Source organism: Mesoplodon bidens (assembly GCF_964165515.1).
Source record: "Mesoplodon bidens genome assembly, chromosome: 11".
Lineage (NCBI taxonomy): Eukaryota > Metazoa > Chordata > Mammalia > Artiodactyla > Ziphiidae > Mesoplodon > Mesoplodon bidens.
The window spans coordinates 6648504-6661696 of record NC_138167.1 but is presented as its reverse complement, the minus strand read 5'-3'; the positions used below and the strand labels follow the sequence as shown (position 1 = coordinate 6661696).

Here is a 13193-nt window from a genome sequence, read left to right as displayed (position 1 = left end):
GGGGGTTTAAGTTGTTATTTATTTATTTATTTATTTATGGCTGTGTTGGGTCTTTGTTGCTGTGCGCGGCTTTCTCTAGTTCTGGCGAGCGGGGGTTACTCTTCGTTGCAGTGAGCTGGCTTCTCATTGTGGTGGCTTCTCTTGTTGTGGAGCACGGGCTCTAGTCTTGCAGGCTTCAGTAACTGTGGCTTGCGGGCTCTCGAGTGCAGACTCAGTAGTTGTGGTGCACAGGGTTCGATGCTCTGAGGCATGTGGGATCTTCCCGGACCAGGGCTCAAACCCCTGTCCCCTGCATTGGCAGGCGGATTCTTAACCACTGTGCCACCAGGGAAGCCCTGCTGTAAGATTTTTAATCACAGTTTCAATTTCATTACTTGTGATTGGTCTGTTCATATTTTCTATTTCTTCCTGGTTCAGTCTAGGAAGGTTATACCTTTCTAAGAATTTGTCCATTTCTTCCAGGTTGTCCATTTTATTGGCATAGAGTTGCTTGTAGTAGTTTCTTAGGATGCTTTGTATTTCTGTGGTGTCTGTTGTAACTTCTCCTTTTTCATTTCTAATTTTATTGATTTGAGTCCTCTCCCTCTTTTTCTTGATGAGTCTGGCTAAAGGTTTATCAATTTTGTTTATCTTCTCAAAGAACCAGCTTTTACTTTTATTGATCTTTGCTATTATTTTCTTTGTTTCTATTTCATTTATTTCTGCTCTGATCTTTATGATTTCTTTCCTTCTACTAACTTTGGGTTTTGTTTGTTCTTCTTTCTCTAGTTCCTTTAGGTGTAAGGTTAGATTGTTTCTTTGAGATTTTTCTTATTTTTTGAGGTAGGCTTGTATTGCTATAAACTTCCCTCTTAGAACTGCTTTTGCTGCATCCCATAGGTTTTGGATCATTGTGTTTTCATTGTAATTTGTCTCTAGGTAGTTTTTGATTTCCTGTTTGATTTCTTCAGTGATCTCTTGGTTATTTAATAACGTATTATTTAGCCTCCATGTGTTTGTGTTTTTTACGTTTTTTCCCTGTAACTGATTTCTAATCTCATAATGATGTGGTCGGAAAAGATTCTTGATATGATTTCAATTTTCTTAAATTTACTGAGGCTTGATTTGTGACCCAAGATGTGATCTATCTTGGAGAATGTTCCATGTGCACTTGAAAAGAAAGTGTAATCTGCTGTTTTTGAATGGAATGTCCTACAAATATCAATTAAATCTATCTGTCTTTTGTGTCATTTAAAGCTTGTGTTTCCTTATTAATTTTCTGTCTGGATGATTTGTCCATTGTTGTAAGTGAGGTGTTAAAGTCCCCCACTATTATTGTGTTACTGTCAATTTCCTATTTTATAGCTGTTAGCAGTTGCCTTATGTATTGAGATGCTCCTATGTTGGGTACATATATATTTATAATTGTTATATCTTCTTCTTAGATTGATCCCTTGATCATTATGTAGTGTCCTTCCTTGTCTCTTGTAACATTCTTTCTTTTAAAGTCTATTTTATCTGATAGGAGTATTGCTACTCCAGCTTTCTTTTGATTTCCATTTGCATGGAATATCTTTTTCCATACCCTCACTTTCAGTCTGTATGTGTCCCTAGGTCTGAAGTGGGTCTCTTGTAGACAGCATATATATGGGTCTTGTTTTCATATCCATTCAGCAAGCCTGTGTCTTTTGGTTGGAGCATTTAATCCATTCACGTTTAAGGTAATTATCAATATATATGTTCCTATTACCATTTTCTTAATTGTTATGGGTTTATTTTTATAGGTCCTTTTCTTCTCTTGTGTTTCCCACTTAGAGAAGTTCCTTTAGCATTTGTTGTAGAGCTGGTTTAGTGGTGCTGAATTCTCTTAGCTTTTGCTTGTCTGGAAAGCTTTTGATTTCTCTTTCGAATTGGAATGAGATCGTTGCCAGGTAGGATAATCTTGGTTGTAGGTTCTTCCCTTTCATCACTTTAAATATACTGTGCCACTCACTTCTGGCTTTTAGAGTTTCTGCTGAGAAATCAGCTGTTAACCTTATGGGAGTTCTCTTGTTTGTTATTTGTCATTTTTCCCTTTTGCTTTCAATAATTTGTCTTTAATTTTTGTCAGTTTGATTACTATGTGTCTCGGCATGTTTCTCCTTGGGTTTATCCTGCCTGGGACCCTCTGTGCTTCCTGGACTTGGGTGGCTAATTCCTTTCTCATGTTAGGGAGTTTTTGACTATAATCTCTTCAAATATTTCTTGGGTCATTTCTCTCTCTCTTCTCCTTCTGGGACCCCTATAATGTGAATGTTGTTGTGTTTGATGTTGTCCCAGAGGTCTCTTAGGCTGTCTTCATTTCTTTTCATTCTTTTTTCTTTATTTTGTTCCACAGCAGTGAATTCCACCATTCTGTCTTCCAGGTCACTTATCTATTCTCTGCCTCAGTTATTCTGCTATTGATTCCTTCTAGTGTATTTTTCATTTCAGTTATTGTATTGCTCACCTCTGTTTGTTTGTTCTTTAATTCTTCTAGGTCTTTGTTAAACATTTCTTGCATCTTCTCAACCTTTGCCTCCATTCTTTTTCTGAGGTCCTGGATCATCTTCACTATCATTATTCTGAATTCTTTTTCTGGAAGGCCTATCTCCATTTCATTTAGTTGTTTTTCTGGGGGTTTATCTTTTTCCTTCATCTGGTACAAAGTCCTCTGCCTTTTCATTTTGTCTATCTTTCTGTGAATGTGGTTTTTCCTTCCACAGGCTGCAGAATTATAGTTCTTCTTGCTTCTGCTGTCTGCCCTCTGGTGGATGAGGCTATCTAAGAGGCTTGTGCAAGCTTCCTGATGGGATGGACTGGTGGTAGGTAGAGCTGGGTGTTGCTCTGGTGGGCAGAGCTCAGTAAAACTTTAACCCCCTTGTCTGCTGTTGGGTGGGGATGGGTTCCCTCCCAGTTGGTTGTTTGGCCTGAGGCGACCCAGTACTGGAGCCTACCGGGCTCTTTGGTGGGGCTAATAGGGACTCTGGGAGGGCTCACGCCAAGGAGTTCTTCCTAGAACTTCTGCTGCCAGTGTCCTTGTCACCATGGTGAGCTACAGCCACCACCCATCTCTGCAGGAGACCCTCCAACATTAGCAGGTAGGTCTGGTTCAGTCTCCTATGGGGTCACTGCTCCTTCCCCTGGGCCCTGATGTACACACTACTTTGTGTGTGCCCTCTGTTTCCCCCAGTCCTGTCGAAGTCCTGCAATCAAATCTCGCTAGTCTTCCAAGTCTGATTCTCTAGGAATTCCTCCTCCCATTGTCAGACCCCCAGGTTGGGAAGCCTGACGTGTGGCTCAGAACCTTCACTCCAGTGGGTGGACTTCTGTGGCATAAGTGTTCTCCAGTTTGTGAGTCACCCACCCAGCTGTTATGGGATTTGATTTTATTGTGATTGTGCCCCTCCTACCATCTCATTGTGGCTTCTCCTTTGTCTTTGGATGTGGGGTATCCTTTTTGGTGAGTTCCAGTGTCTTCCTGTGGATGATTGTTCAGCAGTTAGTTGTGATTCTGGTGTTCTCACAAGAGGGAGTGAGCACACGTCCTTCTACTCTGCCATCTTGAACCAATCTCCAAGGTACTTTAGTTTAACATTCAGGCAGAGGGGCAGGGTTCCCTGTGGCAGGCCATTATGTATGCTTACATCTATAGACAGCATCCTTTTAGTGATTATAATAACAAAAGCAACAAAAAGCAAAGGTAAAAGAAATAGATTTAGCTCTTCCCTGTTACAGATGGGCACAGATAGGTTACTAAGTGATGCTTGCAGTGATGGAGGTGGCGGTGGAGGTGCCCCAGGAGCCTCCATCAACAAGGGGGGAGCAGATGGTGCTGGGCAAAATTAGGGCTACATGGATTCATAACAGCCAGCATTGTAAAATTGTCATCCAACTTTTCATTTGGAATCCTGGAATCCTCCACCATTGGAGGAAGAGATCTTTGCTTTTCTCTTTGTACCATCAGTCTACTACCTGGCTGCTCACTTTTTTTTTTTTTTTTTTGCGGTACACGGGCCTCTCACTGTTGTGGCCTCTCCTGTGGCGGAGCACAGGCTCCAGACACACAGGATCAGCGGCCATGGCTCACAGGCCCAGCCGCTCTGCGGCATGTGGGATCTTCCCGGACCAGAGCACGAACCCATGTCCCCTGCATCGGCAGGCGGACTCTCAACCACTGCGCCAGGGAAGCCCCTCAAGTACTCTTTTGATATATTTTTTCTACATTATTTTATATATATATATATATTTTTTTTTAATTTTATTTATTTATTTATTTGGGTGCACAGGATCTTTAGTTGCAGCATGCTGGATCTAGTTCCCTGACCAGGGATCGAACATAGGTCCCCTGCATTGAGAGTGTGGAGTCTTACCACCAGGGAAGTCCCTATATATATATACATATATATATATATATATACCTATATATGTATGTATATATATATATAGGTATATACATATATATATATATTTTTTAAGTAACACTGTTAGCATAGCATATGAGGTCTGGCAGGGAAAGTTGATTTTATTTTATTTTTTTAAATTTTATTCTATTCTATGTATTTTTCTGGGTTTGTGCTGCGCTGCTTGTGGGATCTTAGTTCCCCAACTATGGATTGAACCCAGGCCTCGGTGGTGAAAGTGCTGAGTCCTAACCACTGGACCACCAGGGAATTCACAAAGTAGATGACTTTAGAAAAATTGGATATTTAGCTGCTCTAAATCTCACCTTCTTTATCTATGAAACATAAATAATAATGTTTACCTCAAAGACCAGTGGAATATATTTATAAGGAACACATAGAATAATGCCTGCCCATAATAGAAGATCAATAAATGACTGTTTCCTTCTATCTAGAATCTAATATACTCCCATGAGCGTAATGCAGAAAATTAACTAAGATCATTAAGGCTGTGTGTGTGTGTGTGTGTGTGTGTAACTCAGGACATCATTAATCATGATGGATTTTCCAAGAAGACAAATTGTAAACATAAATATACTGACAATTCAGATCCAAAGGTCATAAGCCAGATAGTTTTATTAGAACATTTACCCCAAGAACACCCCTTCTGTTCTATTGCTGACAGTCTAGCCACACCCACACTCATCAACTACCATGTTTTCATAATGCCGTAAAATGACATTGTCATCATTGTCCTGATAGAGCATGGAGATGGGGGACAGCTTGGTGGGAATGCAGACAGCCTGGGGAACTGCTGGGTCAATGGCGTGCATCAGCGCTTGCATGAAAGCATAATTGGAGCTGTTGAGGGAGGTGGTCAGTGAGAAAGGACAATCTCCGTGGCAGTAATTTGCCATGAAACCCTTGGGGGCGATGATCCACTTGTGCCAACCCAGGTCCCGGAAGTTGATGAACAGCTGGTGACGATGGCAGAGGTTCTTGCAAGAAGCCTTAGAGGCAGGGATGGCTGCTCTCCTTTTGCGGGTAGGAGGGTGGCACTGCTGAGGGTTGAGGGTGACCACCAACAGGGAAGCGTGAAGAGAACGTCTCAGTCTGGCGCCGGTGTCCTCAAGCTGAAACTTCACCCCAGAGGCTCTGCCTCCTTTGACCAGTATCTCTAGGAACAAACCTAAGTTCTTCCGGGGGTAATTATTCCTCTTAGCCACATCCAACAGATTGAAGTGAAGGACACCTTGAGGCCATGGTACTGACTGCAGTGCCAACATTTTACCTGTCTTTGGGGTGGCCTGGCCCCGCACGTGTGGCTCCTGAACCAGGGACAGAGCCAATTCCAGTTCTGGTCCCAGGTTATAGTAAGTGTTGGGCCCCAAGTCCAGGCCCAGCTGGGCCATTGTTAACTGTTCCTCATCTTTAATCGCAGACAGGTTAAAGGAGAGGAGCTTCTGTAGGCGGGAGGAGGTTTGGGAAAGGCTCTCGGAGTAAAGGAAGAAACCTAGATGGGGACAGAGAGATTTGAGTCACCTCCACCTATGTGATGTAAATGTCAAATGTTATATGTATATCCACGTGTACAAAACAAGGGCAGGAAATTCTTAGCTATACTTAAACTCTGCCATTTGGGAGGATTTGTTTCTCTCACTCCTCATTTATGGCCAGAGGTTCTTATCTTCATATTGCAGGTCTCCAAGTGAACCTGAATAGAATTTAGAAGGTCTATAATCTTGGATGGGAAAAAGAATCACATCTTTATCTTCACTAAACTCTAAGTGACATTTAGCATTTCTTTCAGTTATGAATATAGGCGACAAATCCCAATAATATTGTAAGCCCCTGTGACACTGTTACCAATAAAAATCATAGGTATGTTCATATATTAAGTTGTTGCAAATACCTTAAAATAACATTTATGCTCAACTACTTTGAATTGATGGTATAGTCCCTTCTTTAGATCTTGTTATTTGTTGCATGAATAAAATATCATATGCATTACTATACACATGTTCATTTTTTAAATATTTCTATAAATGTATTTCAGTATTTAATTGATTTCTTTTAAAATTCTAAAACTTTTATCTTAGGCATATAAACCTTTTTCTGAGAAGGGGTTCATTGGCTTCAACTGCCAGCCAAAGGGACCTATGGCACAAAAATGTTTAAGAATGTTCTATGCTGTCAGGTGTTGGAACCACTTAGATTTACTTCAAAACAAACGCCTGTCATCCAGCCAAGGCTGGCCCTCTGGAGCTCCCTTATGTTTTATCCTTAGGTAAGGATTCTTATCTAAAGCCCACAGTTTTCAATATCAATAATTTCTAGTCTTATACTTTTGAATACTTCTCCCACTTCACTGGATATTGAGATGCAATGTGATCCTTCAATTTCTCCACATGGACCCACTTCTCTGTATCTTTTGAAATTGTGCTGAACTCTCCCTGTTTTCAAAGCTAACTTCCCTGCTCAGATTTTCAAACATCACCTACTCCTCTAGGAAAAGGCCCAATAGAGGATACATTTACCCTTTTTTTTGTTTGTTTGTTTTGCATCTTCAATTTCTCTCTCTCCACAAATAACTTCTTTGATCTGATGCCACCATTTTGTTTGGTAGGGTGGCTCTACCCTAAAAGATTTTCTAAGCTCATTCAGCTTGTGGAGAAATTACAATGGAAACCCAGGTATTCTAACCATTCCACCACAATGCCTCTTCATGCTCATTTAAAAAAATAACAAAATTGGGCCTCCCTGGTGGCGCAGTGGTTGAGAGTCCGCCTGCCGATGCAGGGGATACGGGTTCGTGCCCCGGTCCAGGAGGATCCCATATGCCGCGGAGCGGCTGGGCCCGTGAGCCATGGCCGCTGAGCCTGCGCATCTGGAGCCTGTGCTCCGCAACGGGAGAGGCCACAACAGTGAGAGGCCCGCATACCGCAAAAAAAAAAAAAAAAAAAAAAAAAAAATTAAAAAGCATTTAAAATTACCCAGGTTCCCGTTCAAGTCTACTATATCATCTCTCCCTTTCTTTTCACTGACCATCTTCTTAAAAAGATTAGTCTATGTTTGCTGTCTCTACTGCTTACCATATATTCTTTTTATTGTCCAACTCTCTTACCCTACTGGTCCACTGAAATAAACATCTTTAAGTGTTGACTAACTAGCAAATGCAAGGATGTTTTCACAGTGCATATCCTTCTCAACCTCCCTGAACAGTTGATCTCTCCTGTGCACAGCTTTAATTCTAACATATTGGTCTCACTTTTTACCCATATCACTAAATTACATTCCTTAGGCATGAAAAAAAAAACCAAAAGACAGAGAGGAAAAGATGAACAGATTTGAAAACATGAAAATAAAAAGCTTCTATATTCAAAAGACATCATGAACAAAATTAAAAGCTGAAAGAACAACCAAGAATACTTGTAATATGTCTATAAAGAGCTTTTACAAATGATTAAGAGGCCTCACAAATCATTAAGGAAAAGAATCCTCAATAGGAAAAGGGTCATAATGTGTAAATAATGTATACATTATTTAATGTATAAATTTAATGTTTAAATTTGAAAAGTTAATGTATAAATTTTCAAATAATAATACAATTATTTGAAAAATAAAAATGAATGATTCACATTTTAAGATAATAAACATGATAAATATAGTCAATAATGCTGTATGTCGTGTATAAAAGAGTAAGTAAATTCTAAGTTTTTAGCACAAGGAAAAAAAATTTTTTTCTATTTCTGTAACTTTGTATCTATCTGAGACAGTGGATGTTCGCTATACTTATTGGATTTGTTGTTGTTGTTGTTGTTTTGGCTACACAGCGCAGCTTCTGGGATTTTAGTTCCCCAATCAGGGATCGAACTCAAGCCATGGGAGTGAAAGCGCCAAGTCCTAACCACTGGACCACCAGGAACTTCCCTCACTATACTTATTGAGATAATTGTTTTGTGATATATGTAAATCAAATCATTGTGCTGTACACCTTAGACTTATACAGTGCTGTATGTCAATTATATCCCAATAAAGCTGGAAGAAAAAAAAGACTATATTCTAAGTCTTAAATAAATAAGCAAATAAATAAATGATCCATTATCCATTTGAAAGGGCATCATTCCACTTTATTAAAGAAACATATTAAAACAACGAGATCATGTTTTGCTACCAGATTAACAAAAATTAAAAGCTAAAAGAGTGTTGTTACCTAATGGCCACCCAGTGCAGCACAGATAAGTACACTGTCATATACTAACAGAATAAAATCCTATACAGCAAAGAAAATGAACTACAAATACACACAACATGGATAAATCTCACAAATGTAATGTTGAGTGAAAGAAGCCAGACACGAAAATGGATACATTCCACAGTTCCACTTACATGAAGTTCAAAAACAGGCAAAACTAATACATAATGTTAAATGTCAGGATAGCAGTTACCCTTGCAGAGAAGTAGTGATTAATAGAAGGGGGCATGAAGGATCCTCTGGGGTGCTGGTCATGTACTGTTTCTTGATCTGGGTGCTAGTTATTCTGCAAAACTTCACTGAGCTGTTCTGTACAATTTATGCACCTTTCTGAATGTACATTTTACTTCAATAAGTTTCTATTTTAAAGAGACTACTGTCAAAGTGAGAATTCTCACACACTCAATGTGGAGTATAAATTTTAAAGGATATTTGCTGTACATCAAAAGTATAAATGTAAAAAAGAAAACAAAACAGTATAAATGTGCCTACCCTTTGATACAATACCCTTCTAAGAACTTATCCAGGGAAATAATAGAAAAAGTGCACGCACGCACACACACAAAATGGATATAAAGCTGCACTATTATAATGTTTATGTTCATCAACAGGGCATCAGTTACATAAATTGTAGCATGTCTATACAATGGAATATCATATAACCATTAAAACAGGGATAAGTTGACTATATGTTCTGACTTGAACAAAATGTTCATAATATTGGAGGAATGTATAGTATGATCCCATTTATTAAAAAAATGACAAGTTTATATTATATATAGGCAAAGAAGAAAATTCTGGAAGAATATACATCAACTATTAATGGTGGTTTTCTCTAGGGGGAGCATTAGGGAGGAGTGATAATGAGATCGTGTCCTTTTCCTGTACCATTAGATAGAATTTTGATCATCACAAAAATTAAAAGTTTTTTTTTCCATGGTGGAGGGAAGGAAGTAGCCTCAGCTATTTCCTACTCTCTCCTTGGAAAACCCTTCACACCAGCTCCCCTCACCTCTTAACTTTCCTCCAGGAATTGTCCCTGAAGCCCCACCCCCAAGGCATCTAATGTGACACTTAGCACAATGTATGGAAGTCATCTGTTTGTTGATGTGTCTTCTATAAACTCTTAAAAAGCTGACTTTGTCATTCATCTCTGTACTCTCATGGTCTTACACAGTTGCCGGCACTTAGTAGGCATCCAATAAATGCTTCTTGGACTCAAATCTTATTTCCAGTTGCTGTAAAACTAACAAACCAGGGCTCTCAATTCCTCCCACCTCAACCACCTGGGAGGCTATATAGAAATGCAGATTACAACACCTATCTCTGACTTTGAATAAGAATGGTGTGGGGGGGACTTCCCTGGCGGCACAGTGGTTGAAAACCCGCCTGCCAATGAAGGGGACCCGGGTTCGAGCCCTGGTCCAGGAAGACCCCACATGACACGGAGCAACTAAGCCCATGCGCCACAACTACTGAGCCTGTGCCCTAGAGCCCGCGAGCCACAACTACTGAGCCCATGTGCCACAACTTCTGAAGCCCGTCCGCCTAGAGCCCCTGCTCTGCAACAAAAGAAGCCACCGCAACGAGAAGCCTGTGCGCTGCAATGAAGAGTAGCCCCCGCTCGCCACAACTAGAGAAAGCCCGCGCGCAGCAACGAAGACCCAACGCAGCCAAAAATAAATAATTAATTTTTTAAAGACATTAAAAAGAAAAGAATCGGGTGGGGGCGTGAGGGGCAGGAACTAAGCTGGAGAATCACCTTTTAACAGTTGATCTGGGTAATTTTTGGTGGGTGGTCAGTTTGGCAAATTACTGAATTATCTGAAGGGTATGACAATGGCATATATTATCGCCTTGTATTTACAAATCAAGAATAGCCTTTTCTACCCATCAAAAGTAATGGGGGGCTTCCCTGGTGGCGCAGGGGTTGAGAGTCTGCCTGCCGATGCAGGGGAGGCGGGTTCATGCCCCGGTCCGGGAAGATCCCACATGCCGCAGAGCGGCTGGGCCCGTGAGCCATGGCCGCTGAGCCTGCGCGTCCGGAGCCTGGGCTCCGCAACGGGAGAGGCCACAACAGTGAGAGGCCCGCGTACCGCAAAAAAAAAAAAAAGTAATGGGAAGGTATGGAGCGGGAAGCAAAAAGTCCCGGGCACACTGAGCCCAGAGGACCAGGATGAGTAAATCTGGGGCTCAGGGGTGGGAGACTGAGCCCTAATTCCACCCTCACACCTCCACCTAAATTGTAGCACAAAGCTGTTGATTCAGAAAAAAACATTTTGAGTCCTGGCTTTGTTCACACTAGCTGTATGATCTTGAATAGGTTACAGGTTATCTACTGTCTGAGCCTCACTTTCCTGATTGTTAAAAACTTGATAAGAATACCTGCCTTCCTCTCAGGACAGTGGTTGGGATCAAGTAAGATAAAATGTGTAAATTACCAGTACGTGGCCGCCCATGAGCCCCTCGGTAATTGTTACTTCCCCTTTATTCCTTTCTTCACACCAGATTCATCTCCAGCAAAGACTCCAATGTCCTCACCTTGATCTGGGAGAAGTCGGAGTAGGTTCCCACGGACACCCAGCTCCTTCACGTAGCACAAGTCCTGAGAGACGCCAGTGGTTGCCGCTGCCTCTTGATCCTGGAAAAGTCTCTTCAAGATGGAAGGCACAGGTTGGAACTTCTTGGGTGAAGGCTCTTTGTCTAAGCCCAGAGACTGGAGAAAGACATGTTCTTGGAATTGGAATGTCTGGCCCAAGGCCAGGATTAACAGGAGGCCTAAAGCCAAGCCTGGCAGCGAAGGAAGCATGGCCCCTGAGCCGAGGTGAAGCTGGCTAGTGGGGCTGCAGAGAGCTCTAGCGCCTGACTGCCCAGCAATTCAGGTGCTGCTAATTTATCTGAGGCAAGATAATCAGGTGTGAATTGCTCTCTTCCCAGCTTCTCAAAGGCAATTGGATACAAAAGGACAGATTTTTTTTTTCTCTTCCCCAGTTCTGCTCTCCCAGAAAAAAATTCACAAAAGAAAGATTACCCACGCATGGACCTAACTCTACAACAATCTGAGATTTGTCAGCAGTAGACTGAGTGGAAAGGAGATACACATTTATTCTTTTAACAAACATTTATTAAGCATCTATTATGTGCAACGCGCTGAGATGGGTGCTAGGAACATATTATTAGTAATGGAAAGTCTTGTCATTCATAGTCTAATTAGACAAATACACAGGTAGAGTTCTACTAAACTATATCCACAGCCAGGTGGAAAACCAAACCGGGGAGGGAAAACCCCTCCTGGGGAGGTTGATCTACACTCCCTGTCTGTTTTCAGCTCTAGGACTGAATTTTGTTCCACTAACTTTGACCTTCCTGATTAAAAGTCAGAAATCAGACTGACTGGGTAATTCTGGTTCCAGTACTTATTAGCTCTGTGACATTGGACATGTCACTTAACCTTCCCAAATTTTGTTTTCTCAACTGAAAAGAAAAACCTGCCTTCTAATTTGCCATAGGAATCTGATAAGATGATGTGTTTAAAGTGCTCGGCACAGAGCCTGCCAAAAGGTAAGCACACACAAAGTGTTCACAGTAGAGAAAACTTCAAAGATTAGCAGACATTTTTCTGTAAGACATTCAGGGCTGAAGGAACTACACGTGTAAAGGCAAATAGGTTATCGAGCAGTCTAAACAAGGCAGCATACATCAATTTCTGTTTTGGTTCTTTGTTTTGTTTTGGCCAAAACATTATAAGATTTTTCAAATGCTATAGAAGAATTAGCTTGTTTGTTACCCAAGTAATTTTCAAGCTTTTTGAGAACAGACACTTTATCATTTTACATTATTTTATACCACCTATTTTTTTATCTTGATAAATTTTATTACTGCAGTATTTGTAGATGGAAAGAGGATATATAGATATATATATATATATATTTTTTTTTTTTTTTTTTTTTTTTTGCTGTACGCGGGCCTCTCACTGCTGTGGCCTCTCCCGTTGCGGAGCACAGGCTCCGGACACACAGGCTCCGCGGCCATGGCTCGCGGGCCCAGCCGCTGCGCGGCATGTGGGATCTTCCGGGATAGGGGCACGAACCCGTGTCCCCCGCATCGGCAGGCGGACTCTCAACCACTGCGCCACCAGGGAAGCCCTAGATATATATTTTGATTGCCTTTCATTTTTATAAACAGTAAGCAACTGTTTTATGAAAATTTATCATTTGAACCTTTTAAATTGAGAGTGGTGGGAAGGCGGGCGGTTTCTAGTGTCACGAATGATTTGGGGTCACAAATCATTGCCCTGAAATTATAACCATTCATAAACTCAAACCCCTTACATCAGGCTCTCTGAATCTTGGTCAGTTTCTCTCCCACCTTTTTTTTTTGGCTGCCTCTGGTCTTCCTTGCTGTGAGTGGGCTTTTCTCTAGTTGCAGTGAGCGGGAGCTACTCTTAGTTGCGGTGTGCAGGCTTCTCATTGCGGTGGCTTCTCTTGCTGCAAACTGTGGGCTCTAGGCACATGGGCTTCAGTAGTTGTGGCACACGG

General features: G+C 41.3%; 1 protein-coding gene across 1 annotated transcript; it reads right to left on the bottom strand.

The window, feature by feature from the left end:
- Positions 1 to 5086: 5086 nt before the first annotated feature.
- On the bottom strand, positions 5087 to 11464 carry GDF3 (growth differentiation factor 3; the record flags this gene model as incomplete). Its single annotated transcript, XM_081248123.1, has 2 exons — positions 5087 to 5913; positions 11197 to 11464. The coding sequence occupies 2 exons, from the start codon at positions 11462 to 11464 to the stop codon at positions 5087 to 5089; spliced, it is 1095 nt and encodes a 364-aa protein (XP_081104249.1).
- Positions 11465 to 13193: the final 1729 nt, after the last annotated feature.